Source organism: Psammomys obesus, unplaced genomic scaffold (assembly GCF_907164565.1).
Source record: "Psammomys obesus unplaced genomic scaffold, mPsaObe1.curated_primary_1811, whole genome shotgun sequence".
Classification (NCBI taxonomy): Eukaryota; Metazoa; Chordata; class Mammalia; order Rodentia; family Muridae; genus Psammomys; species Psammomys obesus.
The window spans coordinates 14,882,138-14,906,280 of NW_026596039.1; the positions used below are offsets into that span (position 1 = coordinate 14,882,138).

A 24,143-nucleotide genomic window follows, 5' to 3' on the forward strand; every position below is an offset into this window, starting at 1 on the left:
AGAGCTAGGCTCTCCAAGCCAGGAGTTCACAGTGCAGACCTAGGCTCTCCAAGCCAGGAGTTTACTGCAAGATATTTTGAGTCCAAAACATTTTTTAAAAAGTGAGCATTAACAGCCATTTAGAAAGATTAGAGTCATAGGACCAAAAATATGATCCTAGTTCTAAAAGTTACTGTCAAGCAAAATAAATTGTCTCAGACCACAAAAAAAAAAAAGGTTTACCTCCACACTATTTTTCTTCAAAAGAAAGAGAAAGTCATGTGTACAGAATAGAATTACTTTCAGAACAGAGCTAAAAACAGTCTTCCTGAAGAGCATCCCTTTTTGTACTCAATGAAGCTGAAAAGAGATCCACACCAGCCCCTAATTATGAAGAGAAAATGCAAAAAAACTAACCAAGTTCTTTGAGATCATATCATATGCCACAGTAAAATGAAACAGAAAACATTTGAAAACTTTTGCTTTCATACCTTGTATTTGTACCATTTGTTTAATTGAACACACGCTGTGGTAATAGCAGGTATAAAATGAGTATTTGTCACAAACTAAAAGCACAATAACACACGCTTAGTGAATCAATTACTTTGTTTATGCAATTTTCCATTCCTGATTATTTTCAACAAATTTCAGTGAATGGCTCTGCCCATTAAAAAGAGAATATACCACAATGGCTAAAATAAAGCTTAGAACTGTTATGGTTAATGTTAACTGTTAACTTGAACATGAGCCTCTGGCACGCCTGTGAAACAGGCCAGCATAGAGAGCCTCTGGTGACTGAAAAAGAACAAGAAAATGGCTCACCCTTTCCCCACAGAAAGTTCAGTGCTGCTGATCCTTTGTTTTTAGCCAAGTGACCTTTTTATTTAACACTTATTTCACTCTAAATAGGTGAAGTAAGTTCATACCTCCCTTTGTCACTATTTGCCGTAGTAGTCTACAGAAAACAAATACACTCCTATTACTACTGAACTTTCCCAATCTGAATAGTTTACAAAACCAAAAGCTTTATCTAAGCTTGTTTCAATGTTTGATATGCATTTATTTATGGTATTTAAATTCCTTATAAATTGAAAATACAAATGTTTAAGATAAAACACGTATTATCAGATATCTTGACTACCCACTGTCACGAATGTGCACGGCGTGTTTACAATGTTATCTATCACCACCGTGAGTCTAGTTGGCTGTTAAATGGTATACATTTTCTCCTAGCAACGACAGGCCAGAGACCTAAGAAATAACGAAAATTTAATGCTACTACCATGGTGTAAACATCAGCAGTAACAGTGAGGGGCACAGCTAAGGCTGCTGTGGTACCCAGGCATAAAAAAAGAAGTTGGACAGTCAAATTAAATCTGATTTGAAGCTTGCTAAGTAAATGGAAGAAAAAGGCAAAAATACAATGCAACTAAATGTACTGATTGTGGCTGGGGTTGGAAGAAATATATACATAACAGAGAAGACAAAAGACATGAAGAAGGCTGAAGCTTCAGGAAAAAGTCATGAAACAAATAGAGATTAATTAATTATAAGGACAGAAGGCAAAAAAGAAAAAAAAACAGGGTCAGAGAAATGTTTAGGTGATGAAATATAACTACCCTGGTTTACCACAATGTTAGGTACATGTATTGAAATATTAAGTTATAGCTTACAAATATGCAATTTTATGTGAACTAATTTTTCTTTTTAAATAATGGTTTCTTCATGAATTTAAGAAGTATCAAGAACAAAGAAATTAGATTTGAGAATGGCAGTTTCTAAGATGACACAGTTCTGTGAGGAAAGAGTCGGTCAAATCTAAACAGAATCACAAGACAATTAAAGAGCTGGAGAGATGGCTCAGAGGTTAAGAGCACTGTCTGCTCTTCCAGAGGTCCTGTAGTTCAATTCCCAGCAATCACATGGTGGCTCACAACCATCTATAAGGTCTGGTGCACTCTACTGTCATGCAGATATACACGCAAATAGAGCACTCATATGTAAAATAAAGAAATAAATATTTAAAAAAAAAGAGAAATCTCATTATTAAGGAAGCTAAATTTTGTTCCATTTTAAAATTTCATTTATTTTATGTGTATATGTCTGCATGTCTGCCGTGTGTGTGTATGTGTGTGTGTACACCGCAGAGGCCACAGGAGCTCATCAGATCCCCTGGGAGCCAGAGTTACAGGCAGCTGTGACCAGCCTAACATGGATGCTATGAACTGAACTCAGGCCCTCCAGGAGCACAGTAAGCACTCTTAACTGCTGTTCCATCTCTCCAACCCCAAGACAGCAAAAATGTTAAGGCTGGCATTAACAAAGCTAAATGACCTTTTGGATAAAGCACTTGAGGGGCACACTTGGCCACAAAACTACTGGCAATTGGACCTAAGAACCTTGACAAATATGCAAATTACCATAATGAAAAGTGCCAAGTACATAATCTACTACCAAATCCCAAAATAGTCTCCAACTGCAGTTACCAATATTTTACCCAAATAATTGAATAATATTATAATTAACAGATGTAATTTATACAAATAGGTAGAGGAACAACTGATTTTTTATAAATCAGACATTCAGATATCCAACATGAATCTTGGGAGACTAAACATCTTTTATATAGATAGGAAATTAAGCAGAGGATAGAAATAAAAGTGACTGGGGAGATTTTTTGGAGAGAGAAAGACAAGAGAGACATATTCTGTAATTAGGATGCTGAAATTTACCTGAGATAAACACAGAGTACAGTCTTCAAAAGGTACAACCCTCCCCCAACACGGCACCTTCCTCGGCTGCCTTCTTTGGGAAGAACTGCTTTATAGAGATGATCAGCACAGACCCAGGCTACAATCATAATAAATTTTATATTAATAATTGTGAGAATGAATGCACAGAATTGGCTAGAGGTCATTTTAAGTTGATCCTGTGTTTTTACTGGGTACTTTATTCCAGTGCTGTTTATTTAGGCTTTTATATGTAGTTGAATTTATCTGTTGGTTTAAGATACAGACTTGACTTGATCTTTGTTTTACCTAATGCTAAATTTGTAAATTTGTTCCTGTAATATCTTCATAGGTCTCTATTCCAGTAGTGTACTGTGAATACTTTTTTGCAGTATTGAGGTTGGCTTCTTTTAGAGGTCCCTGTCATGCAGCCCGGCTGAAACAAATTAGGTAGTGTTCTCAGGTTGCAGAGTATTTATCCACATACTCTTTCTTTATGAATTCCTTATGGATTATGACTGTAGTCTGATGACTGCAGTTGAGGGATACACGTTGATCTTAGTGAACCTGATATTTACATGTAAGTAAGACCATAAATGCACTGATTTACCTCCTATGTAAGGACCATCCATCATTCCATGAACATTCTAATAAACAATCTCTGGTAGAATTATTGCCAAGTCAATATAGTTTTTTTTAAATCAACCAACACAAATCATAGTCAATAAAGCTTACTGTAAATTAGCAATCCTATGGTTTGAACAAACATCTTTAAAGCAAAAAAAACTATAGGAACACTAAAGAGAAAATCAGTATAGCCAGAAGCTATACTGTGTGTGTGAGCGAGAGAGAGAGAAAGACAGAGAGAGAGTGAAAGAGAGAGAGAAAGAACAACTACTACTTCCCATGGCGTTGAAACAGTTTTCCTTCACTTCAAAATTCAAGGAAAACAACCTAAAGGAAAACCTAAAGGCAATGCTTGTCAAGCAAATTTTTTAACTCCCTGAACAATCCTTTTAGTTAATGCTACCATTAGCCCCTCCTTCCAACCTATAAAGTAGTATTTCCTAGGATGTACAGTTTATAAACCGCTGAGTTAAGATCTAAACTCTTGACATTTCACTCCTGAGTCGACATTGACTATCCCCTATACTGTGTCACAAAAATAAGCTTCTCCATGTAATGACCCGTAAAGCCATACTGGACAAAGGAAAATCACACATAAACATCTAATCTCAATTGGCTCAAATAAGTGCAAATAAATAAAACTGTAAAGAGAAAGACAGTATTTTAGGCATTGCAGCCTATCGGGTCTTTGTCTCACCTTCTTAACCACTGCTGGAGTCTAAAAGAAGCATAAACTGAAGCATAAATTGGCTGTGTTCCAATGAAAGTAATTTGTCTCAAGGATGTATAACAGTTTGCTGACCCCAGCCTAACTCACAACTAAAAAGATATCTTAATATGTCAAGTGTACTATAAAATGTATTATGCCTACCTAAATTACAGAAAATCACTAAGACGACCTAAGAAATAACTTTAGGGAATTTCTCTAGGACAAATGCTTTTTTCTACACACAGCAAGGATTTGTGTGGTTTTAATTATATTGTTAAAACTCATTGGTTTGGTGTTAACTAACAACTTTGTGGCTTTCCTACCACCTGTGGGAATTTTTGAACCCCAAGGGAAAACAGCACCAGCACTACCACCACATGGCCCCAGGACAGGTTTTATAACACAGGACAGCTGCACAGCCTACATTTGGTCTTGCCCCACATTTAGTCCTCACCAACAGCATCCATTGATCCAAGGGGGTGTTCCTGAGATCTGGCCAACAAAAGAAAATCAATGTCTAAGAGCATAAAGTCAGAAAACACTTTGTGTTACTGGATGCACATCAAGCATGTAAAAAGTATCTGTGTGGGCTAGACATGGGAGCAGACATCTTTAATCCCAGCACTCCAGAGGAAGAGGCAGGTCTTTATGAGTTTGAGGGCGCCTTACATAGCAAGTTCCAGAGAACCAAGCTACCAAGGAAGACCCCAGTCTCAAAAGCAAACAACCAAAGTGTGTGTGAAAGTTCAGTCTTTTCTGACACTCTGTCTGCTCTCCTGGTTACCCCATAAAATAGGCTAGGGTCAAATAGAAGGAGAGGAAGACCTCACCTATCCATGTACTACGGGAGAGGCATGGCGGGGGGTGGGGAGGAAGACAGGGTAGGATTGGGATGAGACGAGGGAGAGGGCTACAGCTGGGATACAAAGTGAATAAAGTGTAATAAATGATAAAAAAAAATTTAAAGGGATAGAACAAGGAATAAGGTTTGTTATCTGTTGTCATAGATCTCTAGACTAGCAGTTATAAACAAGTTCCAATTGTTTCTTGTGGCTCCATCTATTTATCTGTGAATTTCATGATTTCATTTTTCTTTTAAACAGCAGAGTAATAGTTCATTGTATAAATGTACTACATTTTCTTTGCCCATTTGTTGACAGACATCTAGTCTGTTTCCAATTTCTGGCTATTGTGAATAGAGCAGCAATAAATATGGTTGAGCAAGTGTCTCTGTAGAAGAGTGGGAGTTCTCTGTGATATACCTCAGAGTAGTATAGCTGGATCTAGAAGTAGATCTATTCCCAACTTCCTGGGTACACAAATCACTCTTAAGGGTGGGCCCTAAATCCAGCACTAGATGGCAAACATAAAACAATCTCCCTGGCACCTTTGGCAGTTCTCTGTCCTATAATGCTTTGTCAGGATTGCTTTGTTTTGATCTCGTGGGTCTTTTACACATATATCAAGGTTTGCAGTTGTATGTTTTTATGGGGTTTCTGTGTGTGCACAAGTTATGTGTCGCTGCATATACATGTTTCTTGAGCTTTCTTTGGCTCCTTTTCTTGTTTGTTTTGTCCTTTTTCTGGTTTGTTTTTATTTTATCTCATTTTATTTTATTTTATTTTATTAGATGCCTGTTTGTATCCGAATAAGAAAAAGAAAAAAGGGGTATAGATTTGGCTGAGCAGAAAACTGGAGAGGATCTGAGAGGAATATGGAAAAGGAAAACTATAATCAGAACACAGTATATTTTAAATATCTATTTTCAATAAAAATTGAAATATAAGAGACCAGGTAGGAAAAACAGTAGAAATAAAAAAAGAACAAAGAAAAGGGTACAGTAGAGCACACCTGTAAGTAATCCCATCACTCAGAGAGGCAGAGGCAGGTGGACCTCTATGAGTTCAAGGCCAGCCTGGTCTACAAAGTGAGTCCAGGACAGCCAAGGTTACACAGAGAACCCTGCCTTGAAAAACCAAAAAAAACCAATGAAAACAAACACACAAACAAAAAAGAACAAAGAATAGGATTGGGCCAGAGCTATTAACAGGTAAACAAGCTCCACAGAAATTAAAAGCAATGTTCAAGAAGAGGCCACAAACCATTTTGCTTCCGAAATCCTCAATCTCTGCCATGTTTCTTACATTCCTAACTATCACCTTGATTCACCCTCCTGAAATGGGAAAATAGCAACCATGTCAAAATTCCTCCAAAACATACAAGATGCAGGTCTCAGCAATCACTGTACTTTGACCAATTCAGTTAAAGTTCAATTTATCATTCTAGCTAATACAGAGATCTAAAAATGATCAATTTGCACATAAGGAACCTATCTGCTTTCAAGCATTTAAACATGGAGTCGACTGATCTTAAATGACTTTATATGTATAATCACATCAAACAAGCAAACAAACAAACAAGCTAAGTGACTCCTATGCACTTGTCAAGCTGAAACTGATACACTGAAACATCTGGCATGACCAAGTTCAACTTAACTCTTACATGTACATTCACAAACAGCCAAGTTTCCAGTCATAACAGATTACATTTCAAGTCTTTCCTTGTTCATGACGATATTTCCTTGCCTAAAAGCCCTTATAACTACAATTATTAGCAAAGTCCTTTTTTTTCTTTTTTTATTTCTTTTTTTCTTTTTCTTTTTTTTTTTTTATTGGGGGGGTTACACAGGGTTTCCCTGTGTAGACTTGGCTGTCCTAGAGGCACTCTGCAGACAAGGCTGTCCTCAAACTTATAATAGAGATGCACCTGCTTCTGTCTCCCCAAGTGCTAGAATTAAAGGATTGTAGCACCACACCCAGCTAGCAAAGTCCTTTTTTTAGGCTCAATTCCTGTTTCAATGGGCCCTTATATTCTCCCCTTCCAGACAGAAGTATTCCTTTAACATTTATGCTCTGTATCATCAACCAAACTGTAAGCAAAGGCCTCACTGCACATAAAGAAACGCACACACATACATACACACACACAACAAATACTTGATACCCATTAAAATAGTAACATATCACGACAACACACAGCGGTGAGTGACGGGACGATGTGGAGGAAGCAGAGCCCACACACACTGCTGATAGAGTGCAACAACTTTGGAAAGTTCTGACAACGCAAAATCTTAATCCTAGAGCTAGCACTAGGCTCAAGACTCCTAGGAGAATAGTCCCAACACTAAATAAAAGCAAACATCAATATACTCTTATATACACCAACAGTATTATTTAAAAATACCAAAAGCATTCAAACAGCTCACATGTACATTAATTCACAAATGGATAAACAAAAGCAGTATGTCCATAAAATGCATTATTCGGCCTTGAACGGTAAAGTACTGATATATGCAACAATATGACATTTAATAAAATACTGTACTGTTGGCTCACATCTGTATTCCTACCGCTCAGGAGACTAAGGCAGAAGAGTATCGTAAGTTCAAAGCCAGCATGGGCTCTACAGTAAATCCTGTTTCAAAAAAATTAGATTTGAGTGTATGTCTGTGTGTGTGTGTGTGTGTGTGTGTGTGTGTGTGTGTGTGTGTGCGCGCGCGCGCACGTCAAATAAAAGAAGCCGGTCACAAAGACATTTGTGATTACATTCATATGAAATATTCAGAATAAACAAATCGGATGAGATAAAAAAATAATTAGTACTTACTTATAGATAGAAGAAAAAGTGGGGAATTATAAAGGGATATAGTGTGTCTTTCTGAAAAGATGAAAACATTCTAAAATTGATAGTCAAGATGGCCAGAGATTGAGTATATAAAGAAAATTTAATGGGTACTTTCACTGGGTGAGTTGTACAGTTATAAAGTCTATCTCAAAAACGCTAATACAAAAAAAAAAAAAAAACAGTAAAAGAAATGCAAGACTCTTATAAGAAAAGAGCATTACCATTAACGTATCCAAATCTGTGTCAGGACTTCAAAGTTTAGCAAAGTCCAACATCTAAAGAATTTAACTTCTTCTTGCAACAGAAATCAGGACTATAGATGTCATTACCTATTTATTCTAAGGCAGAAAAGAAAGTGAGAGAAACAGACAAAATGACAACACATACAGGATGCTGAGTGCTAAGATAGCAGCAAAGAAATATTGCTCAGGAAATACCGACTTATTCCCCTACCGTCCCTCCCCCAAATGACCCACTGTTTTTGGGCCTTATCAAGCAAAAACAGTGGTTTTCACATGGAAGAATCTGTACCTTTTCTACAATTCATGAGGATCACTTAAATTATAGTCATTTTTCTATTTGGTGACTTCGAAGAAACAGACCAAAGAGATAAACAAATGAAAATAATTCCGACTTTCTGCTACTATGTAGCTGTGCCAGCTAGTCTTATGTCAACTTGACATACAAAATAGTTATTTGAAAGGAGGGAACCTCAATGGAGAAGATGCCTCCCTAAGATACAGCTATAACACAGTTTCTTTATTAGTGATTGATGGGGAAGGCCCAACCCATTGTGGGTGGCGTCATCCCTGGGCTGGTGGTCCTGGGTTCTATAAGAAAGCAGGCTAACAAAGCTAGGAGAGGCTGGCCATTAAGCAACACCTCCATAGCCTCTGCATCAGCTACTGCCTCCAGGTTAATGCCCTGTTTGGGTTCTTGTAATGACTTCCTTCAGTGATGAACAGCAATATGGAAGTATAAGCCAAATGAATCCTTCCCTCCCCAACTTCCTTTTGGTCATGGTGTTTCATTGCAACAATATGAGCCCTAAACATTAAAGGCTAGACAACAGCATAGTGGAAGACCACCGTCCACAGGTCTGCAGATTTCCACCAGACATCTTTCATCAGTTGTTGGATCAGTATGTCCTTTCAAAAATGTCTGGGCAGCATAAAGCCTGAGAAGGTATAGAGAAGGACACCCCCTCCCCAAACATGTTTTCCTTAGTGCCAGAAGGTAAGTTTATTCTATAGCCAAAGTAACAAAGACAGTGTCTCCACTGAAGGAAGGCTGGGCAGGATTGCTAAGTGGCCCTCTCACAAAACAGACTCTCCTAAATAGGTCTTCTGAGCTGTGGCACAGACAAACTCTGTGGGCAGAACTAACTCTGACCCACCTCTGCACAGTCCTTACAGAAGCTGTGACGCCGCAGAACAACTATCCAGCAACTTTAATAAAACGGACAGTAGACTAACTCCACGTAGGGAGGCTCTTCACAGCCCTAGAAACCTACAAACATCATTTCTCTTTCAGTAAAAATATTTTAAAAAGCCAGATCCATCTGCAATGTCTGTCATAAAATAGAATTGAGCAAGAGAAGGAAAATACCGAAAGGAGAAAAGGTAAACTAGTATAAACAGTTCACTGTATTATTATAAACACATTATAAATCTAGACAGCTAAGCTGACTCTAGTGGCTAAAAACAGGAGCATATTATGGGCAATAAAATACTCGTCTCTCCTTTCATGTGAAAACAAAAAAATACCTCAAAAATTTCTAGTTGGGAGTAGAGACAGTCTAAATTTTACACTATGATTTCCAAAGTTCTACTTGAGTAAAATGTCAGGAAGAAGGCAATTCAGAAAGATCAAAGAAAACAGTACTCTTCAAACCACAGAGCAGTGCACTATTTAGTAAGTTCTTGCTAAGTATTTTTGCAATATTCAGCCATTCCCTACAAACATTTTGAAATCCGTACACTTTCCAAAATCAGTATCAAAGTAGAAAACATTCCTGTTCTGTTGCCTCCCATTACAAAAGCCAGCAAATATAATATATTCAGGTTGAATATTATTCCAATCATGATCACCCAGAAGATGTAATAGGAAATATCCGTTAGAAAGCAATCTGAAGAAAGCCTTATAGTGGCTGCCATGGGAAGTGATTCATCAAGCCTCGTAACTGATTCATGAAGTGTAGTAATGGGAGAGGCAGGAAGGACAGAAACAGGAATAAGCATGATTCTGGCTGGCCTCGAACAAGTGAAGTTAGTAAATGACTCCTATCTCACACATCTCTAATTCTTAAGACATTCTTCCAGGCCCATTTATAGTGCCCATTTTTAGTGTGTTTATTCCTAAAGTTTAATTTATGTACCATAATAATCCCTACTACTTTATTAAAATATAACAAAACAGTATTCTGTTTTCAAACATTTATTATGTCAAATAAAGCCAACAGATTCTTTGCCCAACAGTATACCAAGACTGTCTGTCACCTCTGTTCTAACAGCCAGCAAGCAGGCAAGGCTAAAATAAGGAAAGAAATCAAAAAAGGGCAATAGCTTTCTGTGGAGGAGAACAGAGGGTGTGCCAGATGTGTTCATGATCTATTGCCTGCTTAATAAAACATTTTCCTTTTTTTTAAGATTTATTTATTTAATGTACATGAATGTTCTGTCTGCATGTACACCTGCACACCAGAAGAGGCCATCAGATCTCAGTATAGACGGTTGTGAGCCACCATGTGGTTGCTGGGAATTGACAGGACCTCTGGAAGAGCAGATAATACTCTTAGCCACTGAGCCATCTCTCCAGCCCCTAAAACTTTTTCTGTTGAAGGGAAAATAAAAAATAAAAATAAAAAGTCTTGGTTTGAACATAAAAAAATAAACTGAGTAAGTAAATAAACAACATAATCATTTTTAAACTAAACAGACAATTCGAATCATGTATTGAAGAAAAGGAAAAGAACTGCTCTTACCTTTACCCCCTTTGATACTAGGGATAAAGCAAAGTTCAACAAATGGCATAAAGGGCTCATTGAAGGAAATGACCTCATGCTACAAACCAGCATTAGGTGCATCTGGTGAAAGGCCCTGCAGAAGGACTAGGGAAACGGTTCAGTGGGTAAAGTGCTGACTGACAGCATGAGGACCTAAGTTCAGAGCCCCAGAATCTATGTACATGCCAAGTGAAGCAGAATACACTCGGGATCTGGATACTAGGGACAGAAACAGCAGAATTCAAAACGTTCATTGCCCACAAGTCTAGCTGGTTCAGTAAAAGCCTGCCTCAAAATAAATAAATAGATAGATAGATAGATAAATAAATGGGCGGGCGAGCGAATAAGTGAATGAAATAAAAACGTGGAAATCAAGGGAGGGCGGCAACATCCATGCCCGGCTTCCACATGCACCCATATGGATGCTCAACTGCACAGGCATGTATGTGAAGCCACGCACATGCGCACATAGCCATACAGATAGAGCACACACAAAGTTAACAATGAAATTTAAAGCATGTAAAGACGTTGTGGCAAGCATATGAAGGGCTGCCTGATCTCAAGAGGCTCATTTTACTACATGCTTTCATACTTCCAGTGCACAGTCAATTAATCGACCAAAATTTTAAGAAATAATTCTTTTTGTCTTCCTTCCCTTTCCTGATAGGTTAGGGGTAAGTGAATTGATTTAGACCCACAGCTATAACAAAATATTAAAGACTATGTAATTTAGAAAGCATAGAAATACATTCCCCCACTACTGGAGGTTGAGAAGGCCAACATTCAGTATCTAGCATGATGTCCGGTGAAGGCCTTTTTTAGTTATCCTCAAATGGTTGCAGAAGAACGCAAACGTAATACTAGTTCATTACAGAGAAGCAGGTATAGCAAAAAGCAAGCTAACCGGTCAAAAGATAAAGCTGCTTTTACAAAAGATTCAATATATCCAACTCGAGAGAAAGAGCCCTGTGACTTAGCCATGTTTTATAAGGCCAGCTTTTGCAACACCTGAATTTAAGAGAACACACTGAAACTACAAGCAAAGCCCAAAGGCTCTTCAGACCAAATTGTGGTTGTGTCACTTGGAACAGCAAATCTCATTCATCAGTGACAGCCCCAAAAATATGGAGAGTGTAATAGTGCCACATTTTTTAAATGACAAGGCTTAGTTTCAATCACTAAAAATAATTTACAATGTTACAAATATAATGTATAAATACAGATAAAATTTGTATATTACATATACTCAAAAGCCCCACAAATTTGTATTCTATACATTAAATTGAAGAGTTAAAAAATGCAGAAGGGTTTATCACCAAAAGATAAAATAGCAGGCAGTGGTAGTACACTCCTTTAGTCCCAGAAGATCTCTACATTCAAGGCCAGCCTGGTCTACAGAGTGAGTTCCAGGACAGCCAAGGCTACAAAGAGACACTCTGTCTCAAAAAACCACAGAGAGAGAGAGAGACAGAGACAGAGAGAGAGAGGGAGGGAGAGAGATAAAATAATACAAAAATATAGGCAGAGAACTTCATCCAGAAATAGCATAATAATTAATTACATCTAATAATTTCATATAAAGAAATACTCTAAAAAATATTTTACTTCTACTTCCACTTAATCAATTTCTGCCAGACAATATACTTCTCTAGCTACAATCTGATTATACTAGCGAATTGGGAACTCTCCCTAACCCACCCCATGCTGTAGAGTGCTCAGCACATTGTTATATAGATGATGTTATTTAGTTAACATTTGGCTGTGCTATGAACTAGTGTTATCCCATACACTGGTATGGGATACCAGTGTAGCATTTATAGCTTTTCAGGTCAATTATAAACATTCAGAATATTTTTAATTACCTCATCAACTACCTATACTATAATCACAAAATCCACTCCCTAATATTATATTTGAAACAAATAAACCATACCACCGTAGTGACAATTCTGGAATTTTGGGTTCTTTAAAAACACACATGCACACAGAAATATTACAAGAATATGTTTTCATTTCAATCACAGATGTGGAGGTGTGGGGCTGCTTCAGACCATCCACAGCAGCTGACTATGATTTGCCTTGTGCAGACAGTTTCTGCGGTTGTGCCATGTTTGGAAATCTGGGAACTTTTCAGAGGGTATATAAATGCTAAAGCCCCAAGAGGAGGGGTGGGTGGTTGTTGGCTATTCAGGGGGCTGGCTGCAGTTTGTTAGTGGTGCTCCCAGAAGTAACAAGAAGAAATTAGATTAAATGATCTTTATCTCTCTCTTTCCCCTTGCTCAACTATGTTCATAGCAGCTTTATTCAAAATAGTCAGAAACTGGAAACAACCTAGATGTCCCTCAAACAAAGAATGGAGAAAGAAACTTTGGTACATTTACACAATGGAATCCTACTCAGCTAATAAAAACAAGGAAATCTTGAAATCTGCAGGCAAGTGAATGGAACTAGAAAAGATCATCCTCAGTGAGGTAACCCAGACCCAAAAGGACATGCATGGTGTATACTCACTTATATGCGGATATTAGCCATAAAGTATAGCATAACCATTCTACAATCCACAGACCCTAAGAAGCTAAGTAGCAAAAGGGAGGATGCTTGAATCCAACTCAGAAGGGGAAATAACAGACATCAGAAGTGGATAAAGTGAGGGAAGTGGGTGAGAAAGGGGGTGTGAAGGGGAATGAGGGTGGGGAACAAGGGTGGGGATCAGGAGGGAGCAGAGCAGGGGTGGGAGGTAAGAGGGCTGGGTGAGAGACTGGAAACCTATGTGGGGGAGGCATCTCTGGAACAAGCTGGAAATCCACAACAGGATAGGCTCCTGGAGGATATGGGGGTGACTCTAGCTGAACCTCCTAGCAGCAGGGAATATGGCGACTACAGTGATCACCTCCTATAGCAAAGCAGGACTGTTAGAGGAGGGAGGGGGACACCAACACACCCACAAAAACTATGACCTAAAATTTACCCTTCCTACAAGGTGTGCAACGATAAAGACGGAGCAGAGATTGAGGGAAGAACCAAACAATGACTGGCCCAACCTGAGATCCACTCCACAGGAGAGAGTCAACCCCTGACACTATTAATGACATTCTGCTATGCTTACAGACGGGAGACTGACTTAACTGTCCTCTGAGAGGCTCGACCCAGTAACAGACTGAAACAGATTCAGAGACCCACAGCCAAACATTAGGCAGAGCTTGGGGAGTCTTGAGAAAGAGCTGGGGGAAGGACAGAGGGACTCGGAGGGGACAAGAACTCCACAAGCAGAACAACAGAGTCAACTAACCAAGGACCATGGAGGCTCACAGAGACTGAACCACCAACCAAAGAGCACGCATGGACTGGGCCTAGATCCCCCACATGTGTAACTGGTTGGCAGCCACACCGCCATGTGCTCACAGACGCATGCGCACATGTGTCTAAGTAGGCAGATACACACAAATAAATGAATAAATATAGTTTTTAATGTATCTTTAGATATTTTTGTTGAGTTTGAAAGAAAACAGGTTTATTTTTTACTTGCAATTCTAGCCCAGGATAAAAAGGGCCTATATCTGGTGATGGAAAATATAATTTTTTTATAGTGTGATAGAAACAGAATTTTAGATCACAATTAGAAACCATAAGTTATAAAGCTGGACCTGCTCCATCATTTAGAGCTAGTAAATTATTAATGTTCAAGCTTACAAAAATTCAAAACTGCCTGTTAACCAAATATTTTTTACACAGCTTCAAAATGGCAATTTTCTATGAATAAACCTACAAATGAGTTACTACCTAATAATCATGTAAAGAGACAATCAAATAGAAAGAAAAAGTGACAACAATCAACATGACCATTCTGTTAGATTATTTGACAAAATAAAGTAAAAGCCTTTAAAATATACAGACAGGTCATTATAAAAATAAGGAAAACAAATTTTCTTTGTGACAAAAGAAACAAAGGTCCCTAACAAAGTATCTTTTAGTAAATAAATAAAATCCAGCACTGTAGTAAAGAAAGGCAAACCATGCTCAAGTAGTTTCACAGGAATCTAAACAGGTTCTATATTGGGGTAGAAAATAGTCAATATACTATATCAACAGACTGAGAACCATCATGTGCTTATCTTAATAATTATATATATAACAAATTTTAACATCCATTTATGGTTTAGAAAACACTACATGAACTAGGTATAGAAACTTTCTCAATCTGACAAAAACAAAAACAACTGAAAGCTAACATCAGATACAAGGGTAAAATCTACATATATCTCCACCTGAATAAGAACAACATAGTGGTTAACTACGCTAACCTCACCCATTCTTAACATCCTAATCAGTTATAATCAAACAAGAAAATAAAACTAAAGCTGTATAGAAGACAAAAATAATTATTATTTTGGTGTTTATAAATAAAGATTTACACAATTACATAGAGGACTTCAAAGAACTCCCAAAAGTGTCACCAGAATAGGTCAGTTAGAGTGACTGATACACAAAAACAAGTTGTATTTTTGTATACTGGCCAGAAAAAAAACAAAAATGCAAAGTGAAATTTTTAAAGTTTCATGTAAAAGAGTACTGAAAAATACCAACTAGTAAAAGATTAATCTAACAAAATATGTGTATAGTATATATAATAATGTTAAAAGGTGGTAAAGGAGACCTAAATAAATGGAAAGACTATCATATTCACAGAATCAAAAGATTCAATATTGAGGTGTCAATTGGCTCCCCACCCCCCAAGGGAGGAACAGTCCTGTTAGGCCACAGAGGAGGACTTTGCAGCCAGTTCTGAAGATACCTGATAAAACAGGGTCAGATGAATGGGGAGGAGGTCCTCCCCTATCAGTGGACTTGGAAGGGGACAGGGAGAAGATAAGGGAGGGAGGGTGGGATTGGGAGGGAATGAGGGAGCCGGATACAGCTAATAAAATGTAACTAATAATAAAATTTTTTTAAAAAATTACACAATTGGCTCCAAACAGATTTAAAAGCTCAATGCAATGTAAATGAAGACACCAGCAAGCTTTCTGTACAAACCAAATAGCTAATTTAAAAACCTATGAAAATGTAACAGCACCAAAACAGCCAACATTTATGGCAGAGAAAGATACCAAACTGGAAAACTCAAAGTAATTTGATTTAAGATTTACTACAAAACTACTGTAATTGTGACAGATGTCATTAATGAAAATATAAACAAATAAAACAGAAAAAAACACACGCACACACATACACGCCCCCCCCAAAAAAAAAAAAAAAAAAAAAAACACAACCCCACACATGGCGCAGTCAACTGACTTTCAGCAGGGAATCAAGGTAACCCAATAGGGGGAAATTATCCTTTCTATGAAAGATAAGGGATCTACTGGACAATAGATAAACAATAAACAACAACAACAAAGTTAAACTTGACCCCTGACTTAAAATCATCCACAAAAATTAAGCTGAAATGAAATCTAATTATAAATAAAACACTAAATCCATAAGAGGTATCTGGAAAAAAATATAGGACAAGATTTTCATAACCTTATATTGACCACAAACTTACCAGCTTACAAAAGATAATAAACACTTCAAATTTTAATATTTCTACTCTTTGTAAGACATAATTGAAAGAAAATACTAGAAAAACACTTGTATATGAGATATGGATCTTTACATACTCTAATATATAAACAACTCACTAAAGTAAGCAATACAATTTTAAAAAGAGCAAAAGAAGACATTTTACCATAGAAGACAGACAGCAAATGCAGAGTGACAGGACATTCACCATTAGTCGTCACCAGGTAAATGCCATGAAGACTTTGATAATTGTATGCTACGTAGCTGAATATATACAATTTAAAAACAAGTGGTATTATGAGTTTTAAAGACCCACTAATGTTCAAACAAGCTCACTTGGTAAATAACTCAAAAAAACAAAAAAATAATAACATGTACTTACTTGCCTTCCATTCCGGTGTTTATCTACCCCAGCAGTTTACATGCATCCCAGAGAAATGAAAAAGGCTGTGCACACAGAGCTTTTGTCATCATCTCCAAAAATTGTCAACAAAAATGCCTACTGACAAAAACCTTGGGAATCCTCAAGCTATGAGGCAGAACTCAGCAATAAAAAGGAACAATAAAAAGGAAAGGTACACAAGCACAAAAAAACCAAACCCACAACATTGCAGAACTCTACAGTTCTATCTATCTGTCATTCTGAAAACTGAAAACCTACAGGAGGAAAAATCGAATCGGTTGTTGAGTGAAATGAAGTAACTTACTGCAAAGGGAATGAAGCAATGTTTTAGTGGTGAACTGCTTCACTATGGACTGTGATAACAATTAAAGCCTCTTTTTCTCCAAGCTAAAATGTACTTCATCAGATTTTTTTTTTACTATGTATCTGTTACATAAATTCACCTTTGTAGAAAGGTACTTTAAAACAGTGTGCTATACAAATGATTTTGATGATTCTCAATCCAGTCAAACTGACAAACAAATAGTAATGAATAAAATCCAGTGTCTTATTCTTACTTCACTTTTTTATTCATAAAGGAGTCATCACTTTAAATAGCTTAATATAAAGCAGAATAAGTCAGTACAAGATTTTGTTCCAGATACTCTCTCTTGCCTATATAAACAGCACCTACTTCACAAGGTAGTTCAGAAAATAAATGACATGCTTTTTATAAAATATTTCTCTAAATGAGTCAGTGCTTAGTAAGCATATCTACTACTTTGTAGCTTTAGTTGCTTTAAAAAAACATGTTCCAAAGTTTCGTGATTCAAAACCAAGTACTTGCTATAACTCTGGAGATTTTTAGAAATACTGTATAAGTATGAGTCACGCTGAATTTTTCACACAATCCTTTCAGGAGAGCACCAAAAGTAATGGGGAAATGTCTACTTAAGATACTAACTTGGTTCTTAAAAGCAAACATCTCATTTAAAATTCCATGAGGCTAGAGAGAAGGCTTAGTGGCTAAGAACTCGTTGCCCTCACAGAGGACCCAAGGGGAGTTCCCGGCAACCTCCTAATGGCTAACAATCATCCTTAACTCCAGTTCCAAATTCTTCTGGTCTCCACCAGTACTACATGCACGAGGTGTGGACACACATGCACGTGAAATATCCATATGCATAAAATAAAATTTTAAATGAATAAATTTATTTATTTCATGCTCAAAAGATGTAAATCTGAGAGCCTACCGCTGCTTGGAGAGAAAAAGACAACTTATTTCAGGGGTAGGATTCCTGGTAGGTTGCCTATGCTATAGAGGACAACTCTATACCCACAAGCATGCAGGCAACACTCAGTGGGCCTGAGAGAAAGAAGATAGATAATATACAGACATAGAGCTAGAAAACTAGTGATATAGATTAGATATATAAATATGGATATAACATACACACATTATCTATGTGTATGTACACATGCATGCACATATACACACACATACTTATAGTGCATGGACATGAAGCCATTGAAGGGTAAATGTGATCAAAATAAAATAAGCTCATGTATGAAAAACAATAGTAATTTTTAAAAAGGTGTAACTACAATTGCTCCTTACCATACTGCAGTTCATCAAGAGGCTAGATGTTAAGGCTCATAATGAAGAATTTTCACATCGTAACAATAAACCTCACTGGCACCTTTATGTCACAATCCTGTCTACAGCTACTTTAAAAACATAGCATCAGAAAACCAGTAAAAAAGATTGTGGCCGACAATCTTTTGAGTTTAGTTTTGAAGTGAAGAAAAGTATGAGAATTCTTTGGCACTTTTCCTGTATTTAAATACAAAGAGAAATGGAGAAGTACACAACAAAGAAATGCATTCTAAGCTTCTTAGTTGTTACTTTCCATGATTTTTCCAAAAGCTAGAAAAGCATAAAGTAAAAAGCCAAGAGAAAAGCCCATCTGGAGTAAACTTACGGACAAATTCTCTTTAAGATCCAACCCAAACACATCACGCCGCTTCACTGTGAGGAAGTCAGTATCAGGCCCATCTTCCTCATCCTCATCTCTGCCTAAGAACTGCCCGGGAGCATCCTTGTCCTTCTGTGAAGCCTCCTCAGTACCGAGGACAGATTCAGCACGAGGCTCTCTTGCTTTTCCCAGTTGCTCTTCCATTTCTTCATCATCCGTCTCTACATCCAGATCTTCTTCACTATCACCACTAGCCGATCTCTGTTCTGTCTCTTCTAGTCTTTTCCCACTTTTGTGAAGGATGGACATTTTCTCACTGAAATAGGCTCGAAATTCTTCTACTTCATCATTACTGAGGGAGGGAGCCCTCGGCTGAACTGCTTCAGTGACTTGATCCTTTATTAATTCTTTGGTGGGCTGCTTCTCCATTTTCTGAAGAAATCTTATCCGTGGTGCCACAGCAAGACCAAGAGACCTTCAAAAATGGAAAAAACAAAAACAATTATCTCATTAAAGTAATGGTATGTTTGTGGTATTATGGAAGTCTCTATACAGCACAGATCTATGTCCAGGGTTTTTCATTTTTGTTTTTTTTTTTTAACATTTTTATTTATTTTTATGTATGTGAATGCTCTGTTTTCACAGCACACCAGAAGAGGGCACCAGATCTCATTATAGATGGTTGTGAGCCACCATATGGTTGCTGGGAATTGAACTCGGGACTTCTGGAAGAGCAGTCAGTACTCTTAGCGGCTGAGCCATCTTTCCAGCCCATTTTTTGTTTTTTGTTTGTTTTGTTTTAAGCATTCCTCTAAGACACATCAATTCCGACAGATTAAATGATCCAAAAGACAAGCCAAATGTACTGAGAATATATCCTGAAAACAATTTAGACACCTAGCTTTTAAGAGTTCATATGGTATAAAATAAAGAGCACTGAAATAGAAATAGATGATCATAGTTCATGTACTATACCCAATTTCTAAATTCAGCTCTCGGCTTCCTCACAACACAGAAGAGTTAACTACAGCTGTACCTCAAAGGTGCTAAGAGGTCCCAAATAACTAACTGTACGAAGGTACTTTGCGAAACATAAGCTACTACATAACTGGAAAAGGCACAGCCTTTCTCAAAGAGTAGAGTAGTATACGTATACCATAAAGCCTTAAAGCCCACTTCTGAAAAAGAATATGGCATAATAACAACAACTATCAAAATGCATTTTTCTTTTTAAAGAAGTTAAAAGGAGCAAATCTTGTTGGTTATTTATTCCCCATCCATGAGCAAGATTCTATTTAAGACTGGTTGGTTTTTTTACAGAATCAAAGCTGATAATTTTCACTAAACTCCTACTGGTAAATAGAAATATAATTTTTAAAAAAGCAAAAGTTGAACCAGGCATTGTAAAACAGCCATTTACACTTTAATCTCAGCATTCAGGAGGCTGAGAGAGGCAGATCTCTATGAGTTAGAGGACCGCCTTGGCTACATGGCGAGCTCCAGGTCTTCCAAGACAATGCTTATAAACAAATAAACAAAGGACAACTTTATCCACTATTTTTCCTATATAATTTACAAAAAAAAAAAAAAAATGAGTTCAATACTGAAGAACACAAACTCAGAAATAGAACTGCGGAGGTTCAATATGCACAGCTCTATCATGTACTAGCTGTGTGGCCTCAGAAATAATCACCTCTCCAGACAGCTTTCTTATCTGCAGAAGGGAATGGCTGAGAATGCCTCCCTAATACAGTAGTTGTAAGAAGTTAATTAAAAAAAAAAAATGTGTTTAAGTAACAAATATGCAACTGTGGCAGCCCTTTCAGTCATTACTATCACGATATGAAGGTTAGAACAATGAGTTTATATACACCTGAGGACTTCTTATAATACAGTACAGTGGCATTTATGCTTCTCAGAAACTAAAACCTGAACTCCTTGAAGAAAAATATGTATACATGTATAATTCCATCACTGAATGCAATCATCTACATATACTGGGCACTCAAAGTATTTCTCTAGTACATTTCTTTAACTTTGTATCTTACAGACATAGCAACTGCTTTAGCTACCATAGGCTTCTAAAGGAAAGTTCACACCTCAAGAAAATTACATATCTAAATAAAAATATAAACTACAAATATAGTTAAACCATACTGATCACTTAAGCATAACATAATTATCTGTCTTCTCTAAACCTCACCAAAAGCAAGTCTTCAACAGCAAATATGAAATTTACTAATTTGATATAAGAAAACAACTTCTAAATATTTCCCTGAAGTATTCAAAACCTGTGCCCATCATTTGTGAATATTCCAGCTACAGCAACCAAAAAAGACCACATCAAACTTCACACAAAATACAAAAGTCCCTAAAAAGGCTAATTTTTAGATCATATTTAAAAAATGAAGAAACCAGAAACTGGTAAATAAACATAATGAAACAAAAGCATGTTCATGGCACATGGTTTTCCACCCATTACTAAAATAGTAATACTAACACTGTCTTAACACTGCTATCCAACAAAAGGGTTTTGAAATATTACAACTGACAGATTATGTTATATTAAAATATATCTAACACAAAATAGAAAACAGAAGCTTACCCACATCAAACTTTTTGCTTTAAGAGGGAAATGGAAAGGGTACAAAAACAGTGTACTCTCAGGTATGAGATCCTCAAATAAGATCTTTCTTTAGTTTTCTTTGTTAAACTCAATTTCAAAGTAAAGGTACTCAAATTCCTAGAAAAACAAGCTAAACATACAGACCTTGCCTAAAAAAAATTTATCTAGAAAACCTAAGATAGACATTAAAGTATGATGATGCCCAAGCATACTTCTACAAGATTTTGTCAATGCATTTCCCATATCTAAGACTCCCTCAAAGAGAGTTGATTCTACCTTTTTAGGTTAAAGGGCCATTTTTGTTTTTGTAATCTCTCAACTACTCAAACAAAATCAGTCATTCCACATTTGCAACCTGAGTCACTAATCTTGCAACAGTAACTGTGTTTATACAAGACTAAACAAATAAATATGGACTTTCCTGACAAGTGCTAAAATCTGAGTTAATTTTCTAAAGCTAATTTAATATACTTCTCTGCAAATTTTCAACAGACTGTTCTTTTTTTTTTTTTTTTTTTCTTTTTTTTAATTTTTTCTTATTTTTTTTTCCCTTTTAATTGAGTTTTCAACCTCTTCCCTAGGGTCCTCCTTGCTGTTTTGTTTTTTTTTTTTTTTTTCATTTTTTTTTTAATTTTATTTTTCTTTTTAGTTACATTTTGTTAACTCTGTGTCCTGCTGTATCCCGCTCCCTCATTCCCTCCCCAACCCCGCACTCCCTCCCTGGTCTCCTCCCTGCCCCTTTCCAAGTCCACTGATAGGGGAGGACCTCCTCCCCTTTCATTTGACCCTGTTTTATCAGGTATCTTCAGGGCTGGCTGCAAAGTCCTCCTCTGTGGCCTAACAGCAGACTGCTCCTCCCCTGGGGGTCAAACAGCCTACCCTTGAGATCCTGTTAGAAATAGTCCATGTTCCCCTTACTTTGGAAAACTACTTGGTTACCGAGCTACCACGGGCCACATCTAGGTAAAGCAGAAGTGATCTTAACCAGGACTCCTAGAGGACAAACTAGGGACCATCCCTCTGGCTTTATTACAGCTATGCTGTCAATACTTACAGTGCATATTCAGTAATAGGCAGCTTGCTCACATTAAATACTTCTTTATCCTTCATAAGATATACTGAACGTATGTAGGAGACAAAACACTGTAAAATAAAAAGTCATTACAATGCAATACCTGAATATTAATAACTGAATATTAAGCTAAGCCAAAATAGAAAACTGAGAGATAAATTCAGTAGTAATGAAAAAAAAACACAAAACAGATCAACAAACCTTTATTTTGCATGCACAGAAAAATAAACTGTTAAAACTATAATATTAGAAAAGATCTGCATTTTATCCATCAGTCCAACGCAATAAAAAATATCACATTAGTTGGGAATGGTGGCGCATTGCATGTGATTCCAGCACTGGAGAGAGAGAGAGAGGCAAAGGAACTGGAAATTCAAGGCCAGGCGGGTCTACATGAAATTTATTTTAAAGAAGAAAATTCATATTTTACTCAACTTCCCAAAAAGCTACTGAATATTAATTAGCAATCCTCAACTACAATAAAGTGTAGTGGGGACAACACACGCTATAGAATAATACAGATAGAGCATCTATACTGATTACATGTTAGTAGCTTAGTAAATATCATTTTTCTAAATAGCAGTTACAACAAAACAGTGCCTTCTACTAAGTGTTATGTCAATGAGAGCATCCATATACCTAGAATATCTTCTGAAATAGAGTAGACATGAATAAATGCTTTTTATTGATATTACTATAACAGTCAAAAGTTAATTTTTTCAACAAAATAAAATTTCACTCTGAGTCAAATTTTGAGACTGTTTTCCCTTTTTATTATAATTTCAGATTATATATATTACTATCAGCCTAGAAATTTTTCCTTCTTTTTTTTATATAAAACTATGCTCATGACACCTTTGTCATCCTGATTCTATCAGTTCGTAAAATAAATAGATAATAAAATACATCTAAGCAAGAACTTTTACTCTAAAGATCATTTTTATGGAGCTGGGAGATGGCTCAGTTAGCAAAGTACTGACCACACAATAATGAGAACCTGAGTGTGGATGCCCAACATCCACATTAAAAGGCATACAGAGTGTGCCTGTAATCTCAGTACCGGGGAGCCGGGAACAGAGGAAACCCTACAACATGCAGCCCAGCTAGGCTAAGGTTAGCCAGATGCAAAAAAATAAAGATACCTTATTTTTTTGTCTCAAAAACTAAGGTAGAGAATGACTGAAGACACCATAATTGACCCCTGGCCTCCATAAACATCAATGCACATCCATACATACACATGCATACACAAGAACACACACAGTACACATAGTTTTTATAAAGTATATTTACTACTTCTGCCCATATCCCTTAAGCTTTAAATTTTCTTCTCCTCTCTACATTTACACTAATCTTTCTACCCAACTAATCTCCCAACAAGCCCTTTCTGACTCCAAAGGCATTAAAAAGAATGAATGGTGCTGGTTCAATGGTATTTTCCCCTGCACTCATCCACAAGAAATCACACCGTGTGCTTCCAGGTTTTGTTCCATCCAGACTATAATCAAAAGCTAGAAAGCCTCTTTTCTGAAACCAGACAGCCTGATGGTGCTGGAAATACAACCATTCCGCTAAACCACGTATGACAGGAGCAAGTCCCATCACTTACTTCAGTGTGCTATTGTATAATCTTTGTTCTATGTGCTCAAACCGGTAAAAATATCCTTTTAGCATTTTTTATTTTCAGATCAAATGACCTGCTACTCATCACAACACTACCAGCATTTTCAGCATCATGTGGTTTTAACATTTCTCCTAACATTTCTCTAACATTTCTCCTCACAAATAACTGATAA

The 24,143-nt window shown here is 36.9% G+C and overlaps 1 protein-coding gene across 1 annotated transcript in view; it reads right to left on the reverse strand.

Annotated features, from left to right (window-relative positions):
• The window catches only part of Ddx10 (DEAD-box helicase 10), a 162,360-nt gene that overhangs the window by 99,364 nt on the left and 38,853 nt on the right, over positions 1-24,143 (reverse strand). The window contains exons 12-13 of the mRNA XM_055622403.1: positions 22,330-22,418; positions 18,656-19,124 (exon numbers count right to left, since the gene is read on the reverse strand). Of these exons, the coding sequence (XP_055478378.1) occupies positions 18,656-19,124; positions 22,330-22,418 (558 nt within the window). The remainder of the gene's footprint in view (positions 1-18,655; positions 19,125-22,329; positions 22,419-24,143) is intronic.